Source organism: Channa argus, chromosome 18, assembly GCF_033026475.1.
Source record: "Channa argus isolate prfri chromosome 18, Channa argus male v1.0, whole genome shotgun sequence".
NCBI classification, from domain to species: domain Eukaryota; kingdom Metazoa; phylum Chordata; class Actinopteri; order Anabantiformes; family Channidae; genus Channa; species Channa argus.
In genome coordinates this window covers 16,887,842-16,904,545 of record NC_090214.1, presented here as the reverse complement: position 1 = coordinate 16,904,545, position 16,704 = coordinate 16,887,842, and the positions used below count along the sequence as shown (strand labels likewise).

At 38.8% G+C, this 16,704-nt stretch overlaps 1 protein-coding gene across 2 annotated transcripts in view; it reads left to right on the top strand.

The window, feature by feature from the left end:
- Positions 1-16,704, top strand: part of lrrtm4l1 (leucine rich repeat transmembrane neuronal 4 like 1) — a 49,398-nt gene that overhangs the window by 13,335 nt on the left and 19,359 nt on the right. The window contains exon 2 of one of the 2 annotated variants that reach the window (XR_010911623.1): positions 7,162-8,857. Coding sequence is in view for 1 of the 2 variants with exons in the window: in XM_067484874.1 (XP_067340975.1) it covers positions 7,162-8,792 (1,631 nt within the window). In the remaining variant the exon portion in view is untranslated. The remainder of the gene's footprint in view (positions 1-7,161; positions 8,858-16,704) is intronic. The other variant, XM_067484874.1, reaches the window with a different exon arrangement.

The following is a 16,704-nucleotide window of genomic DNA, read 5'->3' as shown; positions in this document are numbered from 1 at the left end:
TCATACCAAGTACAAGGTTCTAAATGTATGCACTTTGTTGAAATATCTATTTTACCTATTCCTTTCTTTCCAATATTTATGATACCAAGGCAGACATCTTAAATTTTAATGTGACATGCGGTCCAGAGTATTTGGCCACTGTGCTTCCAAACATGCAGTTTGAAATAAATAATAGTCCAAGTCCAAGAAGAAGCGTGTTTCTGTTTATCAGTATAAAACAATTACATAAATTAGAGAAAAGAGTTGATCGTATATGTGATTAGGATCATATGGAGCTTTACAAAAAACACATGCTGGATATCAAAAGAGCATCAGAGGCAGTTAGTTTGAGAAAATGAACAAGTGGGTACATTCTAAGAAAGCATGTGAGCTGAGGAACAATGAAAAATAACCTAGAGCACATCATTTGGATGAACTGGAAATCATTTGCATGTTGAGGAAAACATATTTTATGACTGCACAATAGGTCAGGAATGCTCTCCAGCATGTATGAGTTCATGTTTTAAGACACAAACAGCTTGTTCATCTTAATAAAGAGAGGCCAGGTTATAGTCCAGACAATCAAACAAAAAAGGTCACATAATTTAAAAGGGGACAGAATCTTTGTAGGGAGGTCGGACATTTTTGTGTCAAACCAAACCATAAGCATGTGCTGTTTGTGCCAAATTCAAACAACATTGCAGCGAATACTATTGCTTGATGATGACCTACTGAGCCTTCTAGCACGTGGAGCAGTTACTGTCTGCCTCATATCTATGGTGGTGATAACAGTAGAGAGTGTGCCAAGGACTTCAGGGATCAGTCTATTTCAGGGCTGACATAGAAAGATATATACAGAGAGACAACCATTCACACCTACACAGAAATTTACAGTCACCAGTTAACCTCACATTCAAACAGGAATAGCCAGAGGAGACCCACGCAAGCATGACGAGAACATGCAAATTCAACACAGAAAGGCTAGAGACGCCAGGTAGATTCGAACTGGGAAGAGCAGACCCACCATGCTGCTCCTTCATAGAATCACTGCAAAATATCAACAAAATATTCAATATGATATTTTTACACCTTCTTGCAGATGTTTCTAATTACTGATGAACCTCGGAACTTTAACACTTTAGGTGAAATGGCCCATATGACACATACAAATCTTTCTATATGATGTGAATATATGCCAATTAAAGCTAACAGTGACACTAATGAAGTGCCCGTTATTTAATATCAAACCAAATGGGCTGAATCATAGTGCCGGTAGAAAATATCCCCATTCAAATACATTTAGTTTATACTGTAGCATTTTCAAAATACTGTATTTGCCATTGTGTTCGTGTGCAACATCTGCTGCATGAAAGCAGAGGAAAACCAGAGTGATGACTGCACATTGCAATTAATGATTGGATAATCAATCTGTACTAAAGTGAAAGTCCCTCTTCATTCTGCACAGCAACGACTCCCATGGGAGACCGGTTTACACATGTCCAGTGGGTTTTCATTAGTCTACTGTCTAAGCAGAAATCCATGCTGACCCAATGTGTGCTAATTAAAGATGTTGTCATGCAGAGTAAGCATCAATGAGCCAGTGGCTGAATATTACGGCTTTCTATCACATACCACAGCCTGGAGTTTTGTAAAATACGTGTGAATCTCTCTCTCCTTTATTTCTGGGGGGACATGCACGTAACATCCCAGATGTAGTTTTCTTAACATGACACACTGAGGCTCCCCCCAGGGTTCACAACAGACCCTTCTAAATGCTCCAAAGGGATTGTGATTTAGGGAAAATTGATGACTGTGTGTGGGGTTATGGAGGCTTGAGCACTTCACAGAGTACCTAATGGAGGTGATGGCAGTGCATCTATAGCTTGGAGGATGCAAGGGATTTATTTATAGCACACATTTTCATATAGCGTGTATACATACTCATTCTCATCTACTCACTATCACTAGACCTTATTTACCTTCTCTACTGCCTTACTTCCTTCTGCTGCTCTACTTTTTTTTTCTGCTGGCATTCTGTTGTTTCCTGCGATGGGGAGAAATATTCACAAGTGTTAAGTGATGCATCCTTAAAGAGGGCTTTACTTAAAAAATATACAAAAAAATATAACAATTTAAAAAAAGAAATTAGGAAGAGAAATAGAAATAAATCAGGAAAGACAGAAATGGTAGGCGAACACATTCTTTATTCCAGTCACAACAATAAACTGTTTTTGTCTGGGACATTTTAATTAGCAAAAATAAGCAAAATTAGCATTTGCTCAAGTCTTTCAGTTAAACACAAAACAGCTCACTTTAGTAAAATCTAAGAGTGAAAATGAGAATGCTGGTTGTTGCACATTACTTGTGGAAAAAACATTTTAGTGTTATAAGACCTGCATACAAGGCTATAATACAACACATATTAATTTCTATAAAAGTTGCTCAGTGGAACATCCATACATAAAGGTATTTCATTCTTCTTGAAAATTACACATTAATTTTTTTTAAATGATATTTGACTAATTGATTATATAAGACCCAATAGAACCAGTATGTGTAAAGCGACCAATGGGAAGCTGAAGTACTGGGGTTTCAATACGTCCTTCAACTTTAATGTTTTTACTTACCCTCTTATATGCCCTGTTCACAAAGCCCCTCCCTCCCCCCAATTCAAAGGCAGGTGTCTGTTGAAATCGCATTTCTCTTTGCATAACGATAACAAAATTGCAGACTTCATGAAATGGAGACAAAATAGCATCCAGTTTCACACACATTTTACGGCACTAAAATGACTTTCTTTCTCAGTAATTTCTAAATATCCTGTTATGTGTAACATAGGGTCTCTCATGTGACTGTTGCAGCAGCAATAGTCATTTTAAGCTGTGTTTGTGAACAACTCAAGCTGCCTCCAACAAACCTTAGGGCGTCTAAATAGTAAGTCACAACATTAACATCTACTACAGTCACTAGGTGTCACTAAGCAGTTAGATGCTTTTAGTGACTAGTATAGTTCCTGTGGTTTGGCCAAAACACTAAAATTGTTTGTTTTCTGTTATTATCTATCTATCCGTTATCTGGTTGTTAACAGATAATGTCAGATGTGTGACACCTCAAGCGATTGTATTTGGTTTTTCAGTGCAGTCTAGCAGTCACAGGGTAACTGAGACCAGAGCAGATCCATTCAGATTATGCCATTCTAAAGCAAAAGATGCTAATTAATATTAAACTGGAGCTAAGAACTGACATGTAGAATAAAAACATGCAACTTCCTCCAGCGAAGTTATGCTGTGAAGTTGGCATGTTTTAATTATTCTAGCTATTTCTAAGGAGAACTTTAAGTGAAAATGGCAATGAAAACTTTCTAACAAGGAACTTTAACCATTGGTGCAATGTCATATTTTTATGTCTGAAAGGGATTTTTTTGTGCTCGTTTTTGTTTGCTTATGACATGGCTCAAAACAAACCTGCCTGTACCGTGTGTAGCATAATGACATCGTTTGTGATTATTGCAGATCATGTAGGACAACTGCATGTCTACTACCCATATTAGCATGAAATTGTCCCAGTTCTGTGTGACACCTCACAAGCTGAAGTATAATGATGCATAATAATATACTCTGCCTACTCTATACCAGACAATAGATGAATATTCTACTTGTTCTTTCTTGGTTTAGTATATACCCTGCAACAACACGGTAGCATACATACATAAATCAGGAACGAACAATTATTTTCTGTGCACAAAAGGAGGTGTGTGTGTGTGTGTGTGTGTGTGTGTGTTCTTAGGCATATTTATTGTGTGTTGTACGTTGTTTTTATGTTTTGGTGGTTAATACTTGTGATCCGCTCAATTTCTTCTCTTTTTGTCAGTGTCTGATATTAATCTGCTTCGAATCATCAAACTAAATCTAACATGACACAAAGACAACCTGAGGTAACACAAAATACATGATTTAACTGGTAATTGTAATTTTAAAGAAAAAACACGACATAATACCAACTAGGCCTGTAGAGAAAAGTATGTGACCCCACAGTTACTACGTCCAATACATTGGTACTAGCTAAATGCGCTGTTTTACTTTTTTGCGATTTAAAAGTAAGGGGATGCAAAGTTTTTCACTCAACTGTAACATCAGGTCAACTGTTCATAAGTTATATTTGTATGCATGAATGATTGCTACTGTTTAATCATGGGAATATAATTTCCTTGTTCTGCCAATATGTGTTTATTCAAACTGGCAACTCATGTGTAAGAGCAGAAATAGGTGAAGGTATTCTTTTCTCATGTATAAAAAATGTAGCCTACAGCATACGCAAAAGGTTAAACATGCTCCAGAATTAAAATTTAAAAAAGAAAAAACATGAATATCTAAGAAGACAAGGCCTGGCATATAAGTCAACCACTATCAAATATCAGTACAGATAAAATAGATTGTAAAATAATATCATATAATGCAATTACCTTTCTGTGAAACAATGTCTCTCACGCACATGCACCAAGCATTTGAACAAATGATAGTTTTCCACCATCCAAATTACAAATGTCATACCTTGGCAACATTTATTATTAAAAATCACAAGGCCTTAAAATTTTCTGCCACATAAAACACATAATTCGATTCCCATGTCCAACTGCTGCCTCGTGCACATTCACAATGCTACTCGCCATTGCTGCCTTTAACTGCTTCCTACCCAGAAACAGCTTTTCTGCCTGTCCATACAAAATGAACATCCCCTCTCTCCTTCTGCGCCTTTGTAGACAAGCTCCTCATTGTTAATGGTCAAATCTGTAGCTGCGAAGTAGCTGCTGCAAAACCGAACACAAGTGCAGACAGGTGCCTGAGGGGAGTTAAAGGTACATTTTAAAGCAGCATTTTCATAAAATATATTTAGTTTGAGCATTACTCAGTGTGAGACTGGAAAAGAGCCTTGGGTCAAGGATGTGTCCCTTGACATATAGTGCAGTCAAAATGTATTAGGACAGTGATACATCTTTTAACATTTTAGTTCTGTACTGAAGCAGAAGGTAGAACCTGACATCAAAGGACACAATAAGGTTAAAGGGCTGTCTGTCACTGGAATTCAGAGGTGTTTGTTGAGGACTGTCTTGCTCAACCCACAACATTTAGCCATTAAAACCATTTATTTCCTTGCCTGTAGGGCAGGATACAGAGGGGTCACACAACCTTGACAGTTCATTTTTTAACTCAATACAAGTTCCAACAAAAGTAATTCAGGTTGAGAGGATGTGTTGTTGTTCAAACAGGTTTGAATTTTGTGCTATTTTTCCAATAAAAGCTGCAGCTTTTCAGCAGCAGGGTTAATATGCTAAACAATACCTGCTCTCCATGTTAGTTCTCTGTTAAATGCCTGTTATCAGTTTGTCATTGAGAACATAGCTGTCGGTTGGTAGGGCCCTTAGTCCATCACGTAGTTTGCTTAGTAGTCTGTAACCATGCACTGGACCTTTGTTGTCATAGTTACAATAATACATTTTTGTATTTGGGATAACATATTTTTAACTGCGTTTTCAACAATGCAAATAGAGACAGTAAAACCTACAATTGCCTCTACTCACTGTAGGTGGTAATGTCTGTCAGTTTGCAGCCTGGATTTGCTTAACTGTCTGTGCCATAGACGTCTGTTTTTGTCCAAAATCTGTTAAAAACACACCAATCTGTCACACCACTCCACTGGGTGACATGTTTCTTTATTCCTGGAAACTATCATTTTAAAACAGAAATAGCTGTCTCCTGTGTGAAAGTCTTTTTTTGTTTGTTTTTTCCGCCCATCCACAATGTCCTTCCTATGCAGAGGACAGTCTGTTACAAAAAGGGATTTTTGCTTCAGTCATAATACTAGAGGCCCCCTAATTAAAACATTTATCACTGTTATTCTTGTTCCAGCTTACTGGTAGGTGCAGTTCCCCCTTCTGGCTCATAATTATTGGTGTAATAAAAAGAGATCATGGCCATTTAATGTACTGATAATATTTGACATTAGACTAGTACATAAATTTGACACAGTGACCTTCATAGTGAACAGCAGATGCCCCAAAACCAGCCCCCCAGAGGTCAGATGTTGAATTAGCAGTAACAAAAGATTATACAAAGTAGCAAGTCAGTTTTGGCAGGAATGGCATGAATTAGCTACAATAACATTATATTTCTGGATAATTGGTGGAGAATTTATTTAAAAAAAAAAGTCCTTTTAAAGTGTTAGGTTCCCAGAATTTTGATCCTTAATCCATTCTGGAAGTGTGGCACCATCATTACCACCCGTTTACTTTTAATATCAAATGCATATATTCTAGTGGATGGAAGATAGGAAAAGGTTTAGTCTAAGTTGTTTAAGAAAGATGAGATAGTCTGTGGGGATAACTCTGCAATAGGAGTTAGAAATATTAGAGCATGTCTCATTTAAAAGTGGATAAGAGGCCTGATTAATAAATAATGTGATAAAGTGAAAAATGCATCCATCCTTTTCAAATCAATATAGCAATCACGTGATCCTCTGAAACCTTCAAATTCATTGGACCTCTTACTTCTATTACAAATAACCAGTTTGTCTCACAGTATCCTAAATCTTACCAGAAGTGTAGAATATTTGTCCAGATGTTCATGATCCTTATGGAGTGTGTATGTGCATAAAATTAGCATCCTTGATGGAAAGCAACATGCCAGTGAGGCACTTTTAGCAGAAAGCAGGAAATTGTCCCATTAATCTGGTCATAAGAATTGTGATTCTTGCTGAAATGTTACTCACCATTACTAGTGATCGTAAAAAGAGGAAAGAGACTGATATTGTCAGTAAGAGTACTAATAGTCAAAAAGCGCAGCTGAAAGTATTTTTCACTCAGTACAAAAAGAGAAAAGGACTTTTTCTACAGGATCTGTGTCTTTTGATACAAATAGGTTTGTTTTCAGCTTATAGCTTTTATTCTGTTTTAATGAATATTCTCACTTGACAGTTTTCCATCCAATGTTGTCAACGGTGTGATTCGAGGCATCTGTTGACTAGTTAATGAAGAATGCATTTTTTCTCAAGATGGGAATTGTGTTTGTCAGAGAATACTGAGTGTTCTGTCTATGGCTTATTTACAACAACATCTCAAATTGTGAAATGGCTTTCAGGGAAATTCCTCACTTTTTTCTCTTCTTTGTATCTCATATTCTTTTGTAGGTCCGTTGCTGAGTGACGGACGGCTGACACACCTCCTCTTTCCTCTCCTCCTCCTCCTGCGAGCCCCCCTGTTGTTCAGCTTTGGTGAGCGTACTTGCCCCAATAGCTGCCGATGTGAGGGAAAAACTGTCCATTGTGATTCATCTGGATTTTTAGATGTCCCAGAAAACATCTCAGTAGGCTGCCAGGGCCTCTCCTTGCGCTACAATGAACTCCACACTCTGCTGCCATATCAGTTTGCTCACCTCAGCCAGCTTCTCTGGATATACTTGGACCATAATCAGATTTCAGCTGTTGACAGTCGAGCATTCCAGGGAGTCCGCAGGCTTAAAGAGCTCATACTGAGCTCCAACAGGATCACATCCCTGCACAATTCGACATTCCATGGAATTCCCAATCTTCGCAGTCTAGACTTGTCCTACAATAAATTGGAAGTCCTGCAACCAGGTCAATTCCATGGTTTACGAAAACTACAAAACTTACACCTACGCTCAAATGGTCTATCCAACATACCGATTCGAGCATTCCTAGAGTGCAGAAGTTTGGAATTTCTGGATCTGGGCTACAATCGAATCAAAGCTCTTACCCGCACCACCTTTTTGGGGCTACAGAAACTAATGGAGTTGCATTTGGAGCACAACCAGTTTTCACGGATCAACTTTTTTCTGTTTCCACGCTTAGCCAACCTCAGATCGCTGTATCTCCAGTGGAACCGCATCAAGGTGGTTAACCAGGGCCTTCCGTGGACCTGGTATACACTGCAGAAACTTGATCTGTCTGGAAATGAAATCCAGACCCTGGACCCAGCTGTGTTCCACTGCTTACCCAACCTTCAAGTCCTTAATCTAGAATCCAACAAACTATCTAATGTGTCTCAGGAGGCAGTGTCAGCATGGATTTCACTGACCTCCATCAGCCTTGCTGGGAACATGTGGGATTGTGGAACTGGCATTTGTCCTCTTGTGGCTTGGTTGAGGAATTTTCGGGGCAGTAAAGACACCACTATGATATGCAGCAGCCCAAAGTATCTCCAGGGAGAAAAAATAATGGAAGCCACAAGGAACCATGGTATTTGTGAGGAAACTGATTATGTCCTGACTGAAACACCATCACCAATGTCGGAGCTAATTTCTGAAGCCACCGCTGAACCAACCTTTGCTCCTACTAGCGGTTCTCCACCTATGCTACCCACCAGCACCTTTGGGCCTCTCCCGCCGTACAGACCTCGACCTATTCCTCATCCTACCTTTCCAGTGCATATGAGCAAAGATCCAAGAGACTCTGTTGCTCGTCCTCGACCCACTCACATACCACCCCCTGAGATGGAGCACATGACTCTCCACAAAGTGGTGGTGGGCAGTGTGGCACTTTTCTTCACCATGTCCCTAATCTTGACAATAATCTATGTGTTATGGCGGCGCTATCCAAGTGCAACCAGGCTGCTTCAACAGCGATCCATGGTTGGGCGGAAGCATCGCAAAAAGAGTCCAGAGCCAGAACAGAACCTGAGCTCCCAGCTCCAAGAGTATTACATGAGTTACAACCCTGCTGCGTCACCAGAGGCATTGGAGGTGCTAGGAAACGGCACTGGTTCCTGCACTTGCACAATTTCTGGCTCCAGGGAGTGTGAGGTATGATCCACTGCATCAGCCTAAAAATAAAACTCTAAATCAAAATACAAAGGCCCAACAGCGAGGTAAATCCTTTATCAATTATGCCCTGTAAAAAGACACTGTTGAATCACAGTTAAGCACCCTTGACTCTTCGTTCATAACACGCTTAACTTAAAATGTGAGATGTCTCCAATTATTTGGGTATTTACTTTCAAATTGAACTTTGAAGTGTTGAAGAGAAAACAACTAATCTGATCCAAGGAAAGCAATCTGAAAAAAAAGGTTCAACCAAGTAGCATATAATAATTCAAAATTGTGTGTTTTCTGAAGTTAATTGAGTGTGGCACAAATAACAAGGTCTTTATTTGTTATTTGAATTCTTTTTTCTAAACTGCATTTATAAAAATCTTCTTATGTCAGCTTTAAGTGACCATGAATAATTGGACACTGTCGAACACTTTTGCAGGCACCACTCTACGTCAGCATTGCATGGCTCACACATTTTAAGAAATTTTCTTGGCATGTGTGTGTGTTTGGGGGAGGGTTGAGGGTGGGGAGGTTCGGAGTGTGTGTACTGGTTCATTGATTTGTGCCCACAGAATTTATCTTGCTACTCATAGCAAATGATAAAGTGCTTTAACATTGATCACATTTTGACAGTTTTGCCATCATACGGCAAAGTGAGTGGAATTGTTTGGTGTGTGCTGTAAGTGTCCTTCAATGTCTACGTTTCTCCTGACTGCACACCCTTCCTCAGTTTTGTGGGTTGATTTATAGCAATCTGCGCAAAGTCAAGGCAATGATTAAATCCCAAAGCTTATGACATGGCCTACATGTGGATCCCGTTGCTATGATAACCGGTAAATTTATACACCAGGATAATTGCAATCACCTGCTTTTGTTTGATCACAGTGAGCATAATTTAAGTTTTTTTTGGGGGGGGGGCTCCATTGGCAGACTCAGGTGTTCTGAGGGCCAAGGGCAAAAAAAAATCTCAAGGGCACCTGATAAAATTTGTGAGCCCCCATCAGCAGAGAATAACCATGCTGTGGGGTAAGAGACCCTGAGTCATTTTATTGTGCTGAGGGCATCTTTGAAAGTACTTTCTCACATTAGTCCATATTTACTCTATTGTGGGGGCACCTTAGAGGGCATCATATCATATTTTGTTTACATTGGGGGGCACCTTAAAGGGTACTTCATTGCATTTGTCTACCTTGGGGGCTCATTAGGGATCACTTTATTGTGTTTGCTCTAGCGTACATTGGGGTGACAATGTACTTTATTTTGTGTGCACTACCTTGGGAGCACATTACAGGGAATTTATCATGCTTGCTGTACTGTGAGAGCATCTTAGAGGGCACTTTATCATATTTGCTCTACTTTGAGGGTATATACAGGGACATTTATCGCATTTTCCTACTGTAGGAGAACATTAAGGGGCACTTTATCACCTTTGCTCTACAGTAGGGAGACCTCAGAGGGCATTTTATTGCATTTGCTCTACTGTGAGGGCACCTTAGAGGGCACTTTTACTATATTCAGCCACCAGCCGCTTTGTTGTGGAGAGTTTGTGGACATTTGTGGTGAGAACATGAAAAATCTTTAACCAGCCCAATCAGCATATTTCAGCTAACCAGCTAAACGACAACACCTTTTTTACAAAGTGTAATGCTGTGTTGTATTTTGGAGATGGTTTTGCAAAGTAGGTTAAGCATTCTGCTGGCAAAGTTTTGCATGGCATATTGCCCAGATAATTACCACAGTTATGAGCAAATATCAATTGTGCAGAAATTCTATGTTACACAGCATATTTTCACTCATTTAATTATTTATAGGTACAGAACTGGATCTTCAACCTGTCTTTACGTTCTTGTTCCTCTTACAAGACTCTAATTGTGTAACTTGTAGTGACACATTTTTGTTTGCTTGATTTTTTTCCACCTGTGAAAGAAGACCAAAAAAAAGGGAAAGTAGCAGGTTTATTGCTCCAAGGTGTGAATAGGAATGTGAATTTTTTAACCTTGTTTTAGCACTGTGATTGGCAGCCTTTCCAGGGTGTACCCAGCTTCACACCCAGTAACAGCTGGACCACAGCCCACCTGTGGCACTTATCAGGTTAATCAATATAGATAATGAATGGATATTATGTATTTACCAGTATGTATTTTTTTTTTACCAAAAAGTATAAAAAACATCAACATTTGGTTCCTCCAAAAGATTAAATCTGGAGTCATTATAATAATAGAGGGACATCAGAGTGAGGTTTTATGGCGTTCATGTACACATACTACTCAAACTACAATCAAAAGAGCCAACTTCAAAATCAGTAAAGGTGTACTTTAAAGCAAATCAATCAACTCTGCCCATTTAGAGTAAATCAGTAATCTCCTGATATTGTCAGGATTTTTAGCAATAATCTTTTTATATCAATATCTTACATATCTTACATGTACAGTAATTACCGTATATATCTAATGCGCTAGTTTCAGAATAAAAACTTAAGATTAACATTGCCGGTAATGGTGAAGTAATTTTAAAAGGCAATGTTAAAAAACTATTTGTTCAGCAAAATGATTTGTAGGACTTTACATTTAATAACTGAAAAATGCCTTTTTTGCCTGCCTCACTGGCAGATGGCCCATAGATGAAACTGCAACATGTTCTCAGTATGGTGGTGTAATAAAGTGGCAGCCAATCAAGCAATCAGTGACCAACATTGTCTCTAAGGTGCATTGAGTGAAGAGGCTCTTTAAAGGTACAATCCAGTGGTGGTTAGGGAGTAAAACAAACACTAAATCAAGTCATTTAGGATGCTATTCATGAAGAAATGTTTGGTTCCTCTCAAAATCTAAGCACTTCTCTTTCAATTCTCAAATATCTAAGGTCTCTATGGCAGGGCAAAGAAGTTTTGACTGTTTCCGAAATGAAATCTAAAAGTTTGCTGAGGAAAGAATCAGTGTTGTGCTTTGTGCAGAGCTTAATTTAGAATTCACCATAGAACTCCATTGTCATTCAAAAACTATTGAAAACATACAAAAGGATGATACTTTTGCTTTCACAAACAGAACGGGTTTCAGGAGCATGGCGAACAACATCTGCCCAATCCCGAGCTATTCTCCTGAGACAGAAGTGCAGTTGCAGAGTTCCCTCAGAATAAAAAAAGCTGGGGCTTGTGCTGTATGCACGAAAAAGATCCAAAATATCTGTATAGGATTCTTGATGTGTGGGTTGCTGACATTGCTTCCACACCAAACATACAGTCTCCATTTGCACGAAGTCATTATTTTCAGTGCCATGATCTTTTGAGAGGTTTAGCAGCTAAACTTAATTTAGATTAATGTTGGGCCACTAACCCATAATGTACCACTGCCAGGTGGCAGAATTTAGCAAAGTGTCAATGTCACTGTATAGAAGAATGTAGGTTTTATGTTGTACCTGTCAGAATTATAGTGATACACGTCTGCCTACACTTGGAATGTAGAACATATGCTATAAAAAATTGACTCTGATTTATTTTGGGGCCTGAAAACACGTCCAGAAAAGGTTGAGGGACCCAGGTTTAGCCAGTGGTGTGTATAGTCCTCCGCCTGCCGTGTGAGTCATACATCTGGCACCAATACACAGTTTCACTACAGTTTGCTCCAAAACAAAAGCAGTACTGTGATTTCCCCAAACAGGGCAAATATTTCTGTAGCATTCAGAATTAGTTTGTTGTCCCTCTCCACATAACTACACTAATCCAAAATCTCATCATCCCCCCAAAAAATAATAAAGTCTTTTTTTAATATTACTGACAGGTGTCTTTGGGGCTTGGATTGTACACTGGCTTATTTTTGGTGTTTAATAATTGAGAAGCTGATGTCAGCCTGGTTTAGTTTGATGAAAATGCCATCTTGCTGGCCAGCCACAGTTGGCTGTGTGTTTCATTATAGCTCTTTGCAGCACCAATGGTCCCTGTGGATGACAATGTGGAAGAACAAAAGCCAACACGTTTGCCCTGCTGTGTCTAGTATTTAGTGAGTTATTGTTACAGCTGCCACAGAATGGTGTAAGACCTCAGCAGGAATACTGTTTGAGCAGTTTCGCCTTCTCTTTCCCTTTGGTTTTTAAAGGTTCACTGTCTTGAAGCTTAAAATATGTGCAAATCCAGAGAGGTGTTATCTTTTACTCTGGCTGATTATATGAGTCATGAGACCACTGCTCAGGTTGAAGCTGGATGTTTTGTTTTAATCTGCAAAATCCACTCACTGTTCCTCCATTCAAATCGTACAGTAAAGACTGTAAGTTCGGCGTCACAAGTTCAGGTCATCTTAAGTAGAAAAGCATGAGCAAACTGCTCCCAATACCATCATTTCTGCAAATCTAAAAATGTAATACAGCCAGCAAATTAAAAGGGGGGTTGTATTGTACATTCATAGAGCTGAACAATTAATTCAGAAGCTCAATTTTCAATCCCCATAGTCACAAACTTACACATAGTTGGTCAATATTTGAACATTGACACCAGTTTCATCATGTTGTATGCCACCACTGTGGATTTGAAATGAAAGACTCATATTTTAATTGATTCTCAGGTTTCATTTAATAGTTTTGTCAAAAATATTGTATAACCATCCAGGAATTATCCATTTGAGACCTAACATTGTATGGGCTTAAAAGTATTTGAAAAATTGGCCACTCTGCTGCATGGGCAGGTTATCCCTTCTTCGCTTAATTTGCAAATAAGAATATAAAAAATTTAGATGGAGTTATTATTAGTATAAGGTCTATACGGCTGCCACTGACAGTGAGCAAGCTGTCATTAGACTAAACAAATTGGTCAGGGAGAGCAAAAAAACAAAAACATAACAACTGCAGTACAAGACTACAATAAACACCTGAGCTAAATGACAAAAAAAAAAAAAAAAATTCCATTGTGAAGAAAACTTTCCAACATGAATAAATACATCAAATTAATCACAGAGGGGGTTAAAAAAAACTTTAAAAAAGAAAAAAATGAATAAAAAGTATATGAAAACACTGAATACAGTAAACTCTTACAAAAAGAAAAAAACCCAGCAGCTACCACATTGGGCATTTATTGCCAAAACTTCAGGCAAAGGAAACTAATTATGCCTTCTGTCTTTTTAACATAGTGACATCTGCCATTTCAATTTCTTTCATTAAATTTGAGTATTACTGAATAATGTTAAATATTAACCATAATGTGGGCCTAAAAGCTCTTAAGCTACTGATCTTGACACATGTCTTTTAAAGTTGCATGACTATATTTAAACTTCAGTGGCTCCAAACAAAATGGATGCTATTGCCCAAAGTACTACACATCACATTTGAAACCTAAATGAAACATTTTTCACCTAGAAACTCAGCTAATTATAAGAAGATTAATGTAATACCGCAAATGCTTTTTATATTTGTATTTGACAATGAACCATAATATTATCGATATGCTTCCATATACTGTGGTTTTCCTAACTGACAATGCCATTTGGAGATATGAAAACATGGATTTTCAACAAGTAAACAAACCATCAGTATTAATTGGGTTTGGACACCATTGACATGTCTTCAATGTATTCATTTATTTTACAGTCAGCATTTTCTGTTTACTCACTGTTACCAAAACTTTTTTCCTTCTATGCAGCGATTCACTAATGATGCTGCTTTCCAGGGGTTCACTTGGCTCATCGTGGTTGTGTTTACACTACTTTCTGTGGACTGTGATTGCAGCAGATAAGCTGCTCTGATGAGTGAGATAAACATAGCAAAGTAACAGAAAATGCAATTAACCAACAAGTCCTCCAAATGGGATAGAAATTTATTTTAGTTGTAACTATGACCCTTATACCTGAAACATAAAAAGCTTTCAGTAGGAGGATATTATTTGTCAGTGTCTTCCTAGGAACTACCTTTGTTAAATCAATCTGCTTTATGATCTGACAGCACAAGGGTTTAGATAGTTTTGCTTTAGCCACAAATATAATTTGGTTAGCTGAAATAAGTATTGTATCACAAACAGAAAAGCATCGCAATTAAAAAGACTGATATGTGGGTGGCGAGAAATAAACAATCACAAAACTGTCTGGGAAATCAGCACTTTTTGTTGAGATTGTCCCTTGTGAGACACAGAAACACCACCATATCTTTCTGGTCTTTTCCTCAAGCATTCCCTGGATCTCTGAGATGCTGTGCCTGAATCCCTTCCCCCCCAATTCCCCGACAGCTTTGAAAAGAGAAGGATGTCACACAGCCAGCCACATCACTTTGCATGTCCCTTGGCTAATTTCCCCTCCGGTTCCGTTCCACTTGACAGGCGTTCCTCCAAAAACCATTTAGATGAACACTTTCATTTTCCGCTCCCTCTCCCCTTTACCTCATCAGTTTTAAGGAACCATTAAGAGCTTAAGTGCAAGCAGGCGTACATCGCAAAGAGAGATCTCAATGAATATACAGTAGGTCTCATATTCCATATTCCAGTTAAGTCATTTACAATATTTTTCCCCCTAAACTCTCCCTTCCAGCCATTCAAACAGCAGCCTTTAATGTGTACATCACAAAATTCTCTCCGGTCTTAAAATATTAAATTCCTGTGATCAAGCAAGATAGAGTTTTATGAGTTGAATTATTAAGAGGTTTTTATGGTTAATAGAAAGCTTTCTGTTACTGTTAAATGCATTTTCGAAACTCCCAGCTCGTATGGGAGAAAGATCATGCTGCTCCTGTCAGCCAATGGACTGCTATTAATAGCGACAGGGGGCTAATGAGGGCAAGATGTATGTTTTTCTCGGCTTGACTCAAGTGTTATTCTCGCTGACAAAACAAGAAAAAACCAAAAAAACATTTTTCGTTTTTTGCTCATTTAAAAATGCAGACGGCGATGAACAGCTGCTCGGACAACAATGCCGACGAAGCCCTCAGTGAGAAGTATTTTCACTCGTTCAGTGCAACAACCTCTTTAGTGTCTCACAGGGGTAATTTCATGCCCTCTTCCCTCGATTGCTGGGCCATTCTCAGAAGAACTCTTCCCTGCAGAGGCTGTCCTGAATGATGATGCATGTACTGAAATGTTGTAAATATGGCTCTTTACCCTAGGCGCCCCCTTCTTATCGCATATGCAGAAATACAGTCACACATACTCAACACAAACCCCAATGAGCAGTGTATTATTAGCAGCATCTGGAGCCTCGAGCCCTGCAGCTAAGACAAATAGGGATCTTCTGTTTTACTGGATATCACAACAAAAACACAGGGAGGGAGGGATTTTTGAAAATGTTTGCAAGTGTGGGTTTGCATCGCAGACTGAAAAGGGAAAACAGCTCAGTGGCACCTTACATAAAAGATCCACCCCCTCTATTGCCCTAAATTGAATTTTGTAATCTCCTACCTGCCCCCCTCTCTTTTCTGCTTGCCTCAGGCTTTGGCAGCTGCTGTATACTTCATCCTCAGATAACAGTACCATCAACCCACCCACCTTCACTTGTTCTGTCGAAAATACACAAACAGCTTATTCTCCCTCTGTCTTCATAACTGCAAAGCTGCATGATTACATACATGCACTAAAATGATCAGATACTGAATGGGAATAAGGCTCCTGTGACATTACTACACTGCATAGCTAAGTGATGACTGAAGTGAATCAACACACCTGCCTACACGCACTCACACAGGGTCTTTACGAAGCAACTTTACAGATAAGTATACTGTGGTACTTTGAGCTCTAGGTGTTATGGCTGAACATCTCAACATCATGGCTGAAAATATTAGGCGAGTCCATGAGTGAGTCAGTGAGGTGCAGCCTGTTCAGACAGCAGGACAGAGAGTTTTTAAAAATCCTGTTATGTTATCCCCAAGTACCTGCTCTGCCACACTTGTAGTTTTATTCCACAGATGCTGTAGTTTTTCAAATGCAAAAAAACAACATTTTTGT